This window comes from Ammodytes marinus (genome assembly GCF_949987685.1).
Source record: "Ammodytes marinus genome assembly, chromosome: 8".
Taxonomy (NCBI): Eukaryota; Metazoa; Chordata; class Actinopteri; order Uranoscopiformes; family Ammodytidae; genus Ammodytes; species Ammodytes marinus.
In genome coordinates this window covers 14,688,404-14,706,760 of record NC_137212.1, presented here as the reverse complement: position 1 = coordinate 14,706,760, position 18,357 = coordinate 14,688,404, and the positions used below count along the sequence as shown (strand labels likewise).

At 38.2% G+C, this 18,357-nt stretch overlaps 2 protein-coding genes across 2 annotated transcripts in view; both read left to right on the top strand.

Annotated features, from left to right (window-relative positions):
• Positions 1-9,815: 9,815 nt before the first annotated feature.
• Positions 9,816-12,576, top strand: LOC307254019 (uncharacterized protein; the record flags this gene model as incomplete). The annotated part of the gene is made up of 3 exons (XM_080032239.1): positions 9,816-10,593; positions 11,280-11,393; positions 11,879-12,576. The coding sequence occupies 3 exons, from the start codon at positions 9,816-9,818 to the stop codon at positions 11,974-11,976; spliced, it is 990 nt and encodes a 329-aa protein (XP_079888365.1). The 3' UTR covers positions 11,977-12,576.
• A 703-nt stretch (positions 12,577-13,279) lies between these two features.
• psmd1 (proteasome 26S subunit, non-ATPase 1) overlaps positions 13,280-18,357 on the top strand; it is a 44,133-nt gene continuing 39,055 nt past the window's right edge. The window contains exons 1-6 of the mRNA XM_080032532.1: positions 13,280-13,429; positions 14,502-14,545; positions 16,265-16,338; positions 16,432-16,601; positions 17,116-17,324; positions 18,024-18,167. Coding sequence (XP_079888658.1) covers positions 13,414-13,429; positions 14,502-14,545; positions 16,265-16,338; positions 16,432-16,601; positions 17,116-17,324; positions 18,024-18,167 — 657 coding nt within the window. The 5' untranslated portion in view covers positions 13,280-13,413. The remainder of the gene's footprint in view (positions 13,430-14,501; positions 14,546-16,264; positions 16,339-16,431; positions 16,602-17,115; positions 17,325-18,023; positions 18,168-18,357) is intronic.

The window sequence follows — 18,357 nt, the reverse complement described above, 5'->3', positions numbered from 1 at the left end:
TGTTCTAGCATTACACGCTGTCATCCACTTTGTACAGCTATTCAAAACAGTTTTTTTAGTAATGCTTTATTTAGTAAAGGATTTATTCCTGTGACATCTTATATGGAATTAATGAAAGAATGATGTAGTATGTTAAATTAACAATATTACATCAATGATAACCACATAGTTGTTTCAAAAAGACTTTACAAAAACATGTTTCTAAATTGAAGATGGGTGTTATAGGGTATTATAAAGTATGATCCAAACAAAACAACTCATTTGTGTACATACAAAGTCCTCAACAAGGAAAATGAGAAATAATGAATCACTAAGCAATGTGTACTTTAAACTATGAACGTAGTAAAAATAAATTTAAAAGAAAAGTGAAAAGAAAAGAAAGACAAAAAAAGTTGATATACAGTAACGATGAAATGGCTTTCACAAAAGTATTGAATAGCCAAATGCCAAATTACTTGCGTTGTTGCCCAATAAAACAGGATCCTGCAAAGCATCATCCATACAATTTATGTATCCAAAAAGATGAGTTTTCCAATAAGAATCCCTTTTATTCGACAGTATTATATCTATCTATCTATCTATCTATCTATCTATCTATCTATCTATCTATCTATCTATCTATCTATCTATCTATCTATCTATCTATCTATCTATCTATCTATCTACCTACCTACCTACCTACCTACCTACCTACCTACCTACCTACCTATCTATCTATCTATCTATCCTGTATGTCACTGACCTGTCCTCTTGTGGAGAAACTCAGTAATTGCATGTACTGTATGTGTAAACAATAGTGCAGATTATGTGGTAGTCGACCATACATTTACTGCATAGATAGATTTTTCTCATGATGCATCCTGACAATGACTGCATAGCCCATATAATTGAAAACTATTAGGTAATTGAAGTGGAGACATTAAATTATACCTGAAGACACTTCTTCAGAGCACTTACTTTACTGTAACGGGTGCTGCAGATATTTGCTCTGTTGATCATATTGCCAGTATACCCTGTAGGGGAGAGTGGCCTAAGTTGTGCCGGTGGGGAAGTTGTGCCACCCCTTGTTTCTAGAAAACCATAGAAGAAATTGGAAATGTGACCACATATTTAAGAAGAGCCATCTATTTAACTCCTCCTGTAAAGAAGGGAGAATCATGGAATAAGATATAAGCACATTTAAGCTTACTTTGCCTTTCAAAGTAAAATTTCCATGATCAAGGTTTTTTGATTATTGTGTCTGAACAATTATAAACACGTTTGAAAACATTTGACACATGTTTTAGTGCTTTAGTATGCTACACTTTGTGTCTATATAGCGAGCACAATGTCAGCCCTAAACTGCTGCATCATGCTTATTATCCAAAATTCTGGGGTTGGGGTGATTTGTGCCAGAGGGCCTGGGGTGAGTCATAAGTAAGTAAGTAAGTAAGTAAGTAAGTAAGTAAGTAAGTAAAATGTATTTATAAAATCACATTTATAACAGTTTGCACTGTCCAAAGTGCTGAACATAGTGCATTCAGTAGGTAAAAAATTAAGATAAAATAACAATAATCAAAATAAAAGTCATAAAGCCCAGACATATACAGTTTTTCTCAGTCGCTTTGGTGCTTTTCTCACATCACTATTAACATTTGCACAGCAGTTAGTGCAGTTCTCAAAACAATTAGTGCAAACTGCAAAACCTAGTGGATAACCTGAAAAAGTATGTCACTTGCTCAAAATGGATAGTCTATTCCTCAAAACCAAGTATTCATGTCAATGAAACTGCCAGTGTCATCAAAATGAGAAGTCTTGACACCATTGTTTATTCTCTCAGTGTTTTCCAATGCAAAAAAAGGTCAGAACTCGGTGACACTACCTGAAAATGCTCAAGACAGCACTATACACTACTTGTACAGCCATTTGAAAACTACAGTAAAGTTACACATTGCTGTAGTTAGGGGAGTAAGTGAGTACAAGACACTGAATACGTATGTTTCACATTTTTACTGTATATGCTCTTTGCAATTCTACAGCATTGTGCAAAAGAAAAATACACTTCAGTCACTTATTTAGAACAAACATAAAAAAACACCCTTTTGGTAGAGCTGTGCACAAATGTGAACAATATAACAGGACATATTGTAACTGAACATATATAGGTAAATCATTCTGGCACATCCAGACGTTCCTGTCTGTCTGGCCACATATTTTCATCTACATCACAACGGATATTATCCCTTGCAATGCAGCGAGGAAAGTATCTATGATAAAGAAAAGGTATAAAATTTGCTTGACAGAATTTGATAACTAGTTCAACAATTTTGTATGTAATGACTCAAGCAATGAAATGAAGACTATTAGTTTTATTGGGAACGACTATTCAGCATCCATAAGTATAGTTCATTTTGACTGACATGACATAAGCAAATGACAATGTTATAAAACAGCAGAGAATTGTATGAAAGCAACTGATACATGTCCAAAAGCATTTGCAATTTGTTCAGAGGAAGGAGAAATTGCTACTATGATGTGCTCAAATGACTAAATGTTGCAGAGGTTGAACTAATAGTTATGAGAATTTTCATTCTGATCTGAGAAAAGCACCAAAGCAACTGAGAAAAACTGTAAACAAAGATAGTAGTGCAGAGGTAAGATAGTTAATGGGGAGGAAAAACCAGGGTGTACAGATGGGTTTTGAGCCTTGATTTAAAGGCAGACATGGAGGGGGAATCGCATATGCCAGGTGGCAGTTGGTTCTACAAGGGCGGAGCAGCTAGTGCAAAGTACATTTCTGAGAGTTGTGCCATTGGCATGGCTGTATACGCTGGTCACCAAAAGAAAGTGATTGTCTACAGTAGCTCAGAAGAGAGTAACATCTCCATTCCACTTAACGACACCACTGATGAGAGTTCAGATGGCCAGAAAGATGATGATGGTGACTTTGTCATTGCAGGTAAAATCATTAGATCTGCTAGGCCTTGTTTAAGAAAATTGTCTTCAATCTTTGTAAAATATGATTTACTTTATTTACTTTAAATACACCTGAAATAAGTGATTGTCTAATGGATTTGTCTTGCATTACAATTTATGAGATATATATCAATGGCACAATTTACCCCACGGTATTCTCTCCAATGGCACAATTTACCCCACACCGGGGGCAAGTTGTGCCACAAGACAACTTTTTTTTCGAAAGCTATATTTCTTCAACAGTTTATTCCAGATCCAAAGTTTTTATTGCCAGGGATGCACAACACCGTGAATATATATGTACATATGAGAGTTGGAGACTTTACTGTCAAGGCCTCACTTTAAAGTCACTTTAAGTAAAAAGTGGCACAACTTAGGCCACTCTCCCCTATATACAAATGTATAAAATGTGTAAAGAGTTACACTACCAAAATAGTAAAAGAGATATTTTTTTTCAATTTTCCATCCAACCACTCCTGTCTCATACCAAATATACACCGAACAAAATAGCAATAAGTGATCAGCTGGATTAACCAAAGAATTTGCAAGATTATTTGAAAAGATCATTCATATAAAGTGATGTAATATAAGCCTAATGTAAACTTTGATAATAGTCACATCGGGCACGCACACACCTTCTTGTTTTCAGGATTTTTGTTTAGAAGTTGCTTAACAACTCAAGTAATCATTTCATCTTTATGATTACTAAACTTGCATTGTTTTGACAAAAAGCACATGGATATATTCTTCAACCTCACTGACACTACAAGCAGCTTAACTAGATAGCTGATTTATTCTCTAGAAATATCAGGTTTAGTTTAGTGCGTTTTCATTTTGGGACCCGCTGTAGTAAAACCTTAAAGGATTTTAAATTTGTCTAGATTTAAGAGCATAATGTAACCTACACATTTGGGTGTGATTTACAATGCTTTGTCTCCTTGTGTATGACTCATGTGCTGTTTATTATTTCTTCTGTATGACGAAGAGCCCTTTATATCACTGACCTGGATATGCATATAATCTTATTCTTCCACGTTTGATGAATGTACAACACTCTCCGTTAGCAATTGTTTTTTTTCTCCTTTGTGAATTTAGAAGGAACAGTAAAAGCTTTTTTTATTATTATTATTTTCAGGGTGAGTTGCTTGGTTTCACTGTATATTTTAATTTTGAGATACAACCACAAACAGTACTTGCCTCAATGTTCCTAAGAATATACAGTGGTGGCTAAAATTATTAGAACACCTGACAGATCTGAAAATATTTACCTTTTTTTTTGCCTCCAAAAAGTGATTTAATTTAAAAATGTTCATGAAATATACAGATGGTTGTTCTGAGCACAACAAATATCAGATGAAGTGAGTCCTTCTGTTTTCATCCACTTTTAACTTTAATATTTGGCATGTACACCTTTTGCAGCAATCATAGCAGTACATCTCTCCAGCATACAATCAATATATTTCCTGAGAACTTCAACACTAATGTTATCACATGCCTTCTACAACTCAAAGCAAAGGCTTTCCTTTGAATATACAATAGATCTGTCCAGTTTATTTTCCAACTCGCCCCAAATTTGCTCGATGGGGTGGAGGTCCGGACTTTGAGGGGACTAGTCCATTCATTTCAATGTTCCAGCAGATTTCTTCTGTCCCAGGTAGTACCGTGCATCCCCAGAATATTGTGGTATACTTTAATATCCATGATGCCATCTACTTTCAGTAAGTCACCTTACCTGTTCCTGAGACTGAAATGGCAGCCCACTCCATAATACTAACCCTCCATGTTTAACTGTTGGCAAGAGACACTCATTTTATATCTCTGCCTCTCCCTCCGTCAAATATACACTTTTCGCCTGTTGCCAAAATGTTCAAACCTGGACTTATCAGTCTACACTTTAAACCAATCTTCCTTTGTCCATTTCTTGTGTTCTTTTGCAAAATTCAGGCATTTCACTCTATTTTACTCTTTCAATAATGGTGTCTTTGCTGCTATTCTACAAGTCTTTCTTCTCCCATTTTCCGACGCAGTTCTTAAAGACACTGTTGCACCATAAGTCATTGTGGTGTTGATCTCGTCACAAAGTTCCTGTGAGTTCTTTCTTCGGTACTGACTCATTTAGAGATGCTTCATTTAACCGTATTAGGGCCCGACCGATTTATAGGTCTGGCCCGAGGTAGCCTCATTGAATAGCATTAATGTTATAGCCTATTTACAGCAGCAGCAGTGTGTTGTAATACATTGGATTAATTTACACTTGACAGTTCCCCCTGCAACCAATAGCAGAGGCATTGGTCATCGCTTGACAGTTAAAGGTGCTGTAAGCGGAATGGTTCTTTTAGCTAACATCCTATCAGTTACTGCAGTTAGCAGTCCCCTCGCTCGTCCCTACGTCACCACATTAATGCACTGCGGTCTTCAAGCAGCAAGTTATCTAGCATCATCTCAGATCCATAAGTGTGATAAAACATGATTAAAAACCATCAAAACAGACATTGGGAAGGATTTTTACCTGCTCCGCCATTGTAGGCGCATACACATTCACCCATCTGTTGCTCTGGCGTGCACCGGCAGTGAGACCATGGAGTGTATATAATATATATGTGTGAGACGCGTGTCGGTTTGTAGAGTTCTCTCTTCTGATTGGATAAAAATTTGGGGATACTACAATATGTTTATTTGCCAATTACATGCAAAGCAGCTGACTGAGAGATCGGCTTTATGAAACGCGCACATTATGTAAGTGATCACTGTATGAATAAAGAGCGATTTTACACTTATATTAACGTAAATAAACCGCTTACTTCACCTTTAATAATAATAATAATTGATCAAATTGATATGATGCTTTTTTGGAGGTCATTCAAAGACACTTTACATCATAGAGAATCATACATGTAGAAAAAGAAAACAAAATACAGAAAAAAAATCAAATAAGGTTTGAAGTGGAGTTAGGTGTCATTATGCTTCCTTAAAGAGGTGAGTTTTGAGTTGACTTTTGAATGAGTTTATTGAGTGTGAGATGCTAATGTTTGGGGGGAAGGAGTTCCAGAGGGTTGGTGCAGTAAGATAAAATGCATAATGTCTGAATTTAGACATATTTGTTACACTTTATTTTTTTAGACAATGCGTATTGCAATAAAGAAAAAGTTCCTGTACATATTTTCAACAGTAAAAGGTATATATATATATTTAAGGGTTTAAAAAAAAAATTCAATATATATTTTGGGGATTTTTAATATTTTTTAAATCGGCCGATTTAATCGTAATCGTAATTTTTCTCTGAAAATAATCGGCATCGGCACTCCAAAATCAATATCGGTCGGGCCCTAAACCTTATTAAAGTTTCTTTTTTTACTTCTCCTCTTTCGGTTCCTGTATGAGTTGGTGGCATCATGGTGGTCTAAAGTGTACTTAAAAGTGCTTGTGTGTAATAGGCCTAACTTGTTTGTTTGTTAGGACAATTACCTAAATCTCTTTATCATGGCTCTGAGGCTCTATTCTATGTTTTACAGAGCATAATGATGAATTTGTTGATATTTCATTCGTTTTATGGGTATTTTATTGGCCTATTCAACAAAAACAACTGACATGCCAAGTGATATACAGTATATATACAGTTTATATACTGTATATATTGAACCTCCACTCCCTCATATCACAGCCTTTGTGAATAGACAAAACCCTGCTGAAATGTAAAACCCAGGTGTGGTCTATTGTGCATTTCTTAAACTAGGGCATCCCAGAGACACCTGCCCCAGTGCTGTATTTGCCTTTCTACTCACTATGATCAAAAGGACAGCTTGTTTTGGGGCTCTGCGGTTCGACAGGTGGACCATGTTTGGTTTTGGGCGCTTGTTTGTCTTACTGCTTCTTGGAACCATTTTTGTTGGTAAGCAGTTTACACTTTTAAATTAAGAATGTAGTTATGAAGGAACTTTTTTTAGTTGTTTGATAGTACTAGTGCCATGTTGACTATGTTGATATTTTTAAACCAATGAGGTTATTGTGCTAGTAAGAATGATTTACTATATGAATTTGATTTGCATCATTGTTCAATCTGTCTCCTTACAGTCATAGGATTGGAGATTAAATTTTTTTTTTTGTATTCTGTTTAAACTCCACCAAACGTCTCAGGTTCTGGGGTGGAGTCGTCAAGACGAACCGCCTCATTGGAGGATCAACAACTCCTGCAGCATTCCTTCACCTCAGGTATTCAAAGGAACCTACGCCAAGCTAATGTTACTGTACCCCGCCAGCACACACATTAGAAACCTTGTTTCAACCCTATTAAAACCAAAAGATGACAAATAAATGTCCTGTCTTTTTGGTAATGTATCCACAGCCTTGCCAACGCCACTGCCGATGCCACATGACACCAACATGACAGAAAACAATGTCAGGCGCAAAAGAAGCTCTTCCTCAGCGGACACCCAAGACTTGTTTTTGCCTCATGAGATTCTGAATGCCTCTCATCTCTCTTCTCTCAGAGATCTGCTGTCAGACAAGAAAATCACAGGTTGTGCTCTTTCAACTCAAAACAGCATGATGAAATTAAACAGGGTTATCTGTGAAGCGCAGATAAGTTGACCTGGGCTAAGTACTATTTGCAAATATTTTGTTGTTTAGCATTTGAGAATTCTGTGCTAATATTTGTCTACATCTACACTCTTTGTGCTCTAGCAGTAAGTCAATATACATCCCCAGTCAAACAAGGGCATGGCTTTGAGCTTACATGTGTTATATGTAAAGAGCAACACTTCACATATTATAACACCCCATTTATAGGTCAAAAAGCTGCTCTATAACCTTTGGTGGTGGGGGCCAGACTGTGCACCCAGATTCAACTTTCAACCACAAGATGGCAGCAAAATAAAGGTTTCCCTTGCCTGCGTGGGTGTGAAAACCTTGGTACACTATGCAGTTTCAGAGGAGAAGGATTTGTTTGTTTGCAGAGCCTGCAGTTAGTTTACAAAGCATATTTTTTCTCTACATGTAATTCTTTGTATTGAATAATTCTGTCATCAATCCTCAAAACAAAATTATTTTGAGGAACCTGGTAAGACTAGAATATGTTTGTACACCAAACTGTGGGCCCTGCTGTTGTAAACAACAGTGAAAAAGTAACTTTTCAGGAATCTTTCTAACTTCAATCAGTGTTCCAAGGATCACATTTCCATGTGAGGAAAGTTTGTTTATTCAGTTATGAGAATATACCTTAGAAGAGTTTCCCTTTTCTGATACATTGAAAGTTACATGGTGCACCTTCAACCCGATTTAGATTTTACATTAACAGGCCCACCTTCATACTGACTCACCTTAATATATTGCACAACACAGAGGTAAAGAAGAGAAAACAAATCGTTGGTTGTGTGATGATTTTTTTTCAAACCAATCAGGTATAAAGAGAAATGTTGTTGAACGGGTACAGAAACTTTAAAAATAGCAACTGTGTATCGCCTTCATTTGTTGGTTTACCACAGCCTGTCAGTCCATCATTGGACTATAAAAATGTCACCACAACCAGTGATAACATTTATTTTTATGGTTGTACTTTAATGATTAATTCTTCAAGGACAACGTGTTACTGATTTGTAACACATTGACAACAAAATAATCAGATTTTTTGTTTTACTCTGGTTTTCTTTTTTTGCAGTTCGCTTAGGTCTCCGTGTCTCTTTCACTGGTCCATGTGAACTTGTTGACCCTCAGATCCTCATCTCCCTTAACAAAGAGGTATGTAGGTTGACCAACACACCTGAACAACTAAAGGCCCAATAGGATTACAAATATTAACTTTTTATGTCATGATTGTATAGCTTTCTGCTCACAAAAAATAAAAGTGTGCGCGTAGATTTGATCTACTAGGCTACATTATTTATAATCATGTCTGTGTCAGTCAGACACGATGAAGCAAGTGCATGGAGATTCTGTTTGAGACAAAACAAATAATCAATGTTGAGCCAGTCTAAAGGTCAAAGGCCGAAAAACCCCTTTATTGGCATTGGTTAGACTTTACAGTTTGTCATTTATTCATCTGCAAACAATGAAGCAAGCCCACACTGACTCAGTAGCCGAAAGTGATTTAATCTGTATTACAGTCCATGAACTGAAGCAGCATTTCAGACTGACAGCACCTTTTAATTAAAGAACAGGCATGGCTGGGATTATAGGATTAGACTCTTGGGAACCCTTCACACTGCTGATGAAGTGGTGCTGGGGTTTAACGGTCAAAGGCATTCTGTAAAATAATCTTTCAAGGAAGTCAAGAGACGCTGAAGCTATTTTAACAATAGTGTGGTAAAGCAGGCTAGACAAGTGAAGCTCTTGTGTTGGGATTGGTGCTCATGACTTTCCTCTCTTTGTTTCCTCTTTTGTTTGAGAAGCCAGGAATCTACAACATTGGAGAGAAGAAAGGACTCTTTACAATGAGAATAGTGGGAATTAAGAAAGTGGATTCCACAGCCTGACAGCAGCCACACACTCCATCCCAGCATCTCTTGGTGTATGATGAGAAAATGAATGAATAATAAAAAAATATATATTGTCTTTATCTCCGTAAACCATGTTACTGTCGGTCTTGCTCGTCATCACTGTGTTTGTGTTTGGTTAGGCTATCCAATCCAATAATTAAATGCATTATCTCGTTACACTCCTGTGACTGTATCGCAAGCATTTGGTCCCGCCCACCAAAACTGACCAGCCAATAGAAAGAGAGGATGACCATATCCACGCCCTCCCTACTGGTGTTCCTGATGACCGCGAGGAAGTTGTTCTGCTCTCTACCGGTCTCAAACGTGGTAGTGAGTGGTCTGACAGCACATTGTAAATAAAAGGATCTGCGCAGCCGTAATTGCGCAAGGATGGCAGACACGGCCTCTCCGGACGACACGCTTCCCGAAGAGGAGAGGGAGTTTCAGAAGATGTTGTCTTCTATCGGAGGTAAAGAGAGGATTTATTTGGTAGGTGACGCCTGTAATAGCAAAGCGGTGGACGGGGATCATGAAGGTGAGCTATTGCAGGAGTTCATCCGTGACATGTGTCCTGGCAGCCTGGTGAAGAGCAACCGACAGCACCATTACTCCGCGTCAAGCAGTCACGGCGACACTGAAATGGTTAACAACGTCGGTTGCAAGACCGACACTGTTGGAGGCAATGAAATACCTCTGACGGCGAGGCCCAAGGATTTGGATTTGAGAGCCTGTCCCGTGGGAGAGGACGAGAAGAAGGAGAAGCGGTCAACGCGCAATGGCAACGCTCAGAGGACAGCGACGAGGAGGGCGAACATTCACAGCCGAAAGCGAACCATTGACTCTGCGATCGTTGTGTTCCTCTTCAGACAGACGTTTCTCAGCAAAGTTTCCAACGAAATGTGTGTAAAAGAGATCTTAAAGGACGTAAAGGCTCGCACGAAACGCGCCAAGAATGCCCGACCAGCTCTGATTGGATTAATAAGCACCGGGCAGGAGAGCGCCGGGACGCGTCAGTGTGCGCAACTGCTGGAGCGTCTGATCCGCTCGGTGTTCGACAAACACCCATCAGAGACAATGTGGGTCGGCTCTTACATCCCGAAGGCAGAGGCCACAATGCTCAGCATCAAGAAAAACGCCTGCAAAGTCATATACTCGTCTCAAACAGCAGGTGTAATAACATACAACACATTGTCCATATTCTGGCTATAGCCTACTCTAGGCTGTGTATTCTAGAGCAAACGCTATAGGCTTCTTGCAATTAATCTAGTGTAGTGGTCTCTATACTAAACTTATAGGCTACAGTCTGTTTTTGTTTTTTGCCAAACCCATTTTTGTTCACGGACACGTCAGCAGGGCAGATGCTTGTCGACATGAAGTTTGAACCCTGGCATGTTGCACCATGTAGATTTGATCCTGCATAACATAGGCCAATTAGATTGCCAAAATGAAAAACTAGTCTTGTAGTTATAGGAACATATTATAATTACTAAAAGAGAACCATGGAATCCACTGAAGTAACTATAAACTATATAAGGAATCTAATAGCCTAAGTAAAATTGATGCATAGACATAGGCCTATGTAGTTGTGGTTATACGATCAATGTAAACGTACTAATGAGCCCTGTCACAGTGTATGTTACTGCAGCAATATTTGGCAAACTTTGTAGTGATTTGTGTTGGTGCACTCCACTATGTAGGTCGAGCCATGCCATTCACAAGACCACACAAATGTCTGCACACATTTTTTTCCCAGGCAAGGGCTGCAAAGACCCCGGGAACAAAAGAAGCATTCATGAGACAATCAGGCCCTTAGATAAGCTGCCAAATTGTTAAATGCTTATTATTGCCTTACAGATCATACCGGGGATAGAAGGAAGCCGCTTTTCTGGCCATTCCAATGTTTGCTCTGGCCTCATAGAGGAGGAGACGGCGGCCAGGCCAACAACTCCCCAACCAGCAGGCAAAGAGGTAGCAGCATCGACCAAAAAGAGCAGTTTGACTGAAATACAAGCAGTCAAACTTATCCTTTATTTGCACAGGATAGCTTTTCTTTTAACCCATTTATTTTATTTTATTTATTTGTATTCATCCATTACGGACACCGCCTCAGTCCTGTTCAGGGTTATCAGGGGACTGTTGCTTATTGCACTACATGGGTAAAATGGATACAGGTTGCCAGTCCATAACGGGGCATACACACCAAAAACACATTTACACATGCACACTTTATAGGCTTCTCATGCAGTGATGATCAACAGTCACATGTGAATTCTTTATTTAGCCATAACAGACACTTTGTTTCACTCAGACATAACTAAGGGGCAGATAAATACCTACAGTAAATCCCAATGTAGCCAAATTGTATCATATTATATATAAGTTCCATTAAATGTAATGGTACAGTAATCAACAATGCATTGGTTGTTTTTGTTTATGTGTTGTTGTTTTTTCAGGTGAAGCTGGTAGTATAGAAGAAGGCATCCCTTTGAAAACCAGTTCCTCGTCTACTGGACCTCATGTTGAAGGAGAGTCAGCTGGAGGTGACAGCTGATGTCATGACACGTGACTCTTGGCTGCAGGAACATCACTGACTGTATACTATCCTGTTATTACTGTGAAAAGAGAAGCTGGCCCGATGTATTTCTCCATGGTGTCTGCAATCTTGTCTCTGTACAAAATGCCTTTGATGTACAATGTAGTAGACTCACAAAGGGATTTACTGTGAATTTGTGGGGGTTATTCAAGTAGCTGTTGACCAGTTAGTCTTTTGAACTAGCCTATATCACATCATTAAGCACTTTTTTTTGTGGACAGTGGCCTATGGATTTGTGTGCTATTTTAGTACATGTTCTAACTGTGAAATGGCTAAACTAGAAAAGCTAACTGCAAAAGTAGTCATCATAACATGTTCAAATGCAGGGCTGGATCAGGCTACCAACAGAACTCTAGTGGCCACAGGAGGTGCCCCAGACATATTGTGTTTCAAAGGTTTTGTCCTAATTAGATTTAGGCTACAATGTATTTCAGAATATATAACACCAAAGCACAACATCAGCTGACATAATAAGGGCCTGGAGTCAGGCCCTGCTTCATTAACTGGGCCCCAGTACCTTAAACCAGCCATGTTCAAACTATTTCATTCTTTCCTTGTTCTCACTTCAATTATATAGGCCTATATAGGCTACAGTCTATGTTCAATGTATTACAATTGTGTGCCTTAGATGAGTGCTATTGAAAATGGCGATTATCTGTAACAGAATGAAAACTAATTTTGACTTTTTATGTATTAATGTAGGCGTCTGATCTTTACATTAATATAACTATGTAAATAAACACATTTAAGTTTGTGTGAGTGTGCATTCACTGTCTTTTATTTCAACAGTAGAAACATGATTAAAAGAAAATTCAGTATTCAGGAAAATGGGTATAAATTCAAATAATAATGTCCAAGGCTATGTTTACTTATACTAAAATCATCACAGCAACGTTACGTAGCCTACTTTTGGTAGCCTACCTTTTGATTTTCATGAACCATATATTTGCAAAACAAACTGCACACTGACAGAAAGGCAAACGAACCCATGAAACGAACCGACTCACGACAGTACCACTTTAGAAACGCCGGGTCATTAATCGGTTATTTTAAATTTATTTTAAAACATTATTTGGAAATGCAATATGAATTTGGATGATATTATTCTAAATCTTACGTTATTGCAAACGAGTTCAAAGTGTAATGATAGAATAAATATTATTTAATGTGTGTGTGTGTAATTTTAATCAGGCTTTAGTGAGGCCAGCCAACCCGGAGGTCCTTTAGAAGGGGACTTGCGGCATTGGACAAAAAGATTAGCAGCGGCTAGCTACAACTGTTGTTCGGTTTCAGACAACAGAACGCCTTTATTTTCCTTAACCCCTTTCGAAAAACACACGGAATTCCACCACCGAACCACTATCGTGGGGCTGAGGAGGGATTAAAGAGCCAATCATGATAACATCTGCCGGTATGTCATATAAAGTGTTTTTATTTTGCTATACGCTATTTTAGCTGCCTGTCATTGATTTAGCTGAGTCACAAAGCTAATGTAGCAGTCAGACGTTAACCGGTGATAGATATATTTAAAATAAATCCACTAAATTAGGTTCCAGGAAGGGGGAACCCTTTGCGACGTGTCTTGGATAAATATAGGCGTCGATATCACTAACTGCAAAGATGTGAATTTGTAGTAATTCGTAATAAGTCAATGTAACGTTGATGCTAACAGTGTCCAGAATACCGCATCTGTGCTATTCAACGTTGATAATATTGCCATCAAGTTCGTTTTTATAGACGGTACACAACATAGTGTTTCCAGATTTTTTTCCCTGGAGATCCTTACAAAGTCTTAAAAGTCATTCGATGAATGAATCTACAAATACGTTTTTTTTAATGTCTAAAATAAATCTTTCAAACATCTTAAATATGCGAAGACATTGTAAGAATTGTTTAAATCTTCTGACGTTCCAATTTGAAAATTCAGTTATTGGCAGCATCTGTTACATATTACATTTACAAATGGCTGATGATCAGCATGACATTTGTAAATGGACACGTTGCGACATTTGTTGATGATGCTGCTGTTGTTGTTGGCTGTTTAGTTTGTGTATTTTGAATGACCTGAAATAAAAATAAAAGACATACCAAATTCAAAAAATAATAATTTTAAGTGGATCATGAAATCCAGTTTTCACTGGACCAAATAAGTTGAGTTTTATGCAAAATGACCGAAATTAGTTAAATCAATGTCGTTTTTCTCTACAGTTTTCTATGCCCTGCTGTTAGTGTGGTCTGGCAACCGGTTCAAATTGGATCTTTGACTGAGATTCTTTTTTTTTTTGTAAAGTCTGTAGTAGTAGTACTGTATTTGAAAATGTAAGAGGAAAGGTGCATTGTACATCTTTTATAAAAATGGATATGGTAGGGTGACTTAATTTCTTTAAACCCATTTGGTTATACTCGGATGATAAAATAATATGAACTTCATCATATATAAAGCAACCACTCAATCTATATTGCTTTTATTTTCTTTGTTTCAGCCGGAATAATTTCCCTCCTTGATGAGGAGGAGCCACAGCTCAAGGTAAGAACTTCTTGCAGTCAGAGTGGTGGTGGACCAGGGCTCTACAGTTCAGACCAAAGATTCGACTTGCAACGAGACGCAACTGCAACGGCTCGCAACGAGCTGGCCTGGACGTTCTAAAACTGGACCTTGCGATTTGACATGTTCTGCAACTCCTTGCAACGGCTTGCAACGAGCAGTTCACACTGCTGCGATTTCTCCCCCGCGACGTTCTAAAACCGTCTTGTCACTAGCTGTTGCAAGGCGAATCTTTGGTCTGAACTGGGCTTTAATGCACGAAAGTGTAATTCAAATATACAGGATGATTGATAAAGCCAGCCTTGACCAAGTCTAGTCTGGGCACCTTGGCTATACAGTATGTCAGGCCTTTCTTTTTATTCCAGGGCTCCAGATTAACTTTTTCATTGGTTGCATTGGTGTGTCTAAGTTTTTCATTTAGGTGCAGCACCAAGTATTTTGGGTCCACCCAATTTTCGATTTTAAAGTGAACCAGTGATTCCACAGATATCTAGGCGCATGTGCTGGACTCTGGAGCCCTGGATTTGGATGACTACGGCTTACTGCTCATGGAATAAAACATCCTGTATCTCAAAATATTAGAATATTACATAAAACCAATCAAAAAAAGAGATTTATAATACATAATGCATATATATATATACAACTTAAAATACACTTTCCCTGCACAAATGGAAGAGTTAGATAGGCCTACACTGCTGCAAATGTGTGTCTTGCAAACCAGACATTATCTTGGAGTAATTGTTACAAACTGTAAATTTTAAAAGAAACCGTCCATTTGAAGAATATATGTTTCCCTGAGACAAAACAAATGTATTTGGGACCCTTATTTAGCCCATTGCTCTCATCACTGACTTCATTTAAATCACAATTGCAACTCCATCTGCCATTATGATAAATTGTATCCTGCATAGTTTTTTTTTCTTCAAATCTCTGACTTCAATATGAAGACTATCACATGAATAATTCTAATTTAAATTATTATTTTGTTTTAATAATATATGGTTCAGTTCAGATAAAATAAGAAATATTAAAAATAGGATTATTTAACTGAGTGACAATGTAGTCCTTTATGCAGTACTTTAAAACATGCTAATAAAAAAATAAGCAATACACAGAAGTTGCTACGCTGACCAGTCTAAACGTAAAGGATACATTTCCATGGTAACTTATGTGCCTCTGTTTTTGTACAACCAATCATGGCTAAAGAAGGCCAGGATAACATAAATACCCCGGCTTAATCCCTTATCTTTTTTTGTGCAATATCCCCAGCTGCCTTAAGATTACAAACTCCCATACAGAGACAGTTCAATTTAATTTCAGAATAGAAGTAAACAGAAGTATAAAGGTAACATGTTTTAGCATACAGATTTCTTTTAAAATGTGTTGTAAGGGGCTAGTGATAAAGCCTTTGGAAATGCATGCAATACTCCAAGCAGCATTTAATTCTGTCTCAATTTGCATTCATTGTTTTGAATTGTAGTGGGCCATAGGATTTCCAAAAAATGGTTGTAGTCGGCTTTGATTGCCAACTTTCTAAAAAACTTATGTGATTTTGAGTTATAATGAATCGGAATTGAAGCCGATACTGGCGAGGAAAAAGCTGGATCTCATGTAATGAAAAAAATTGCATTGTACCAAAAGTTACCTTAGAAATGCTAGTTAAATAATGTATCTGAATTATCTCTGTTTCACTTGCAGGAGTTTGCTCTTCAAAAGCTTAACTCCATTGTGAATGACTTCTGGGCGGAGATTTCAGGATCAGTAGATAAAATGTAAGTACTTTTGATGAGCTTTGACACTTTACCTAACATAGAAATGTTACATAAGAAAGCAGTCTAATGTATCCATCTGTTGTCTGCTCACAGAGAGGTCCTGTATGAAGATGAGACGTTTCGGAGCAGAGCATTTGCTGCCCTGGTGGCCTCTAAGGTTTTCTACCACCTCGGAGCCTTTGAGGAATCTCTGAACTATGCTCTCGGTGCTGGAGATCTCTTCCATGTCACGGATGAGTCAGAATATGTTGAGACCATCATTGGTGAGTGATCACAAAAAACACTTAACGTCATTTACCTGATTTACGTGCTTCTTCTCTGATATTGAGACATTTCAGAAGAGCACCCGTTTGGTTTGTACTTTGGCCAGAAGACCCATTGGTGGATAGACACACATGTGAAACATCTGGGCTGGGCAAATACTCAAAACATCCTTCTGCCCCCAAATGCCCTGCTGCTATGACTCAATCCTAGGGGGGAGAATGTAAATATATATATTTCATTGCTCACACTTTTTTATAAATGTTTATTCACTTATCTAACTGTAGGAGAATCTTACATTTTAAGCTATTGAATAGATCCCCCTGATACAGTGACGTAACCCCCACCATCACCACCAATCCAATCGGCTATCTGCGATCCCTATTGAACGTGATTGGGCGATCTGAAAGTTGCCCAGCCTTAAACCTACCAGGGCGTGTGTGGAATAATAATGTTATTGAATTTAGGAGTAAAATGTAGCCCCTATCTTTATCCCTAATTTGTGTCTGCTTCTAGCCAAATGCATCGACCACTACACCAAGCTGCGGGTGGAGAATGCAGAGATGCCAGAGGATGAGGAGAAGAAAGTCATCGACCCTCGCCTTGAGGGCATTGTCAACAAAATGTTCCTGCGTTGCCTAGATGATCACAAGTACAAACAGGCCATTGGCATCGCTCTGGAGACCAGGCGACTGGACATGTTTGAGAAGACCATCTTAGAATCGGTCAGTCTCTATTGTCATTATTGTGGAAAATCTACTGCAAGCTCCAATTCTCACCGGAATAACCCTAATTCTTGTACTAGAGTCTAACATTGTTCAATTTAAAAGTACTTAAAGGTGCTGTAAGCGAAATGGTTATTTTAGCTAACTTCCTGTCAGTTACTGCAGTTAGCAGTCCCCTCCCTCGTCCCTAAGTCACCACATTAATGCACTGCGGTCTTCAAGCAGCGAGTTATCTAGCATCATCTCTGATCCGTAAGTGCGACAAAACATGATTTAAAAACCATCAAAACAGACATTGGGAAGGATTTTTACCTGCACTGCCATTGTAGGCGCATACACATTCACCCATCTGACGTTCTGCACGTGCACCGGAAGTGAGATGTGCCGGTTTGTAGAGTTCTCTCTTCTGATTGGATATCAGTTGTGGGATCCCTGAAAAGTGTATTTGCTAATTACATGCAGAGCGGGTGACAGAGATCGGAGTTATGAAATGTGCACACTATATACGTGATCACTGTATAAATATAGAGCGATTTAACACGTATATTAACATAAATATATCACTTACTTCACCTTTAACTTGTACAGGCATAAGTCTCATAGTCTAGAATTTGATTACTGCTGATTTTACTGAATTATTCCTTCCTTGTCATGAAATCATGTTTATCATATTTACATTTTCTTTCTCTTCTTATGCAGACTGATGTGAGTGGCCTCCTCGCCTACAGCCTGAAGGTGTGCATGTCCCTGATGCAGAACAAGAAGTTCCGCAACGAAGTGCTGCGGGTGCTGGTCAAGCTCTACATGAACTTGGAGAAGCCTGATTTCATCAATGTCTGTCAGGTAACAAATGAGATCCTCATCATGTCTCAGTAACTTGAATGTAACACTACTGTACTGCTTGAAACTGATTGTAGTTAACTTACTGTATATATTTACTTGTGATGACACTTTAGTAAACACTTTCCTTGTTTTACATACTGATGATTAAAACGTCAATCTAAATTCTTTTACAGTTCTCTGCTGAGAGCTT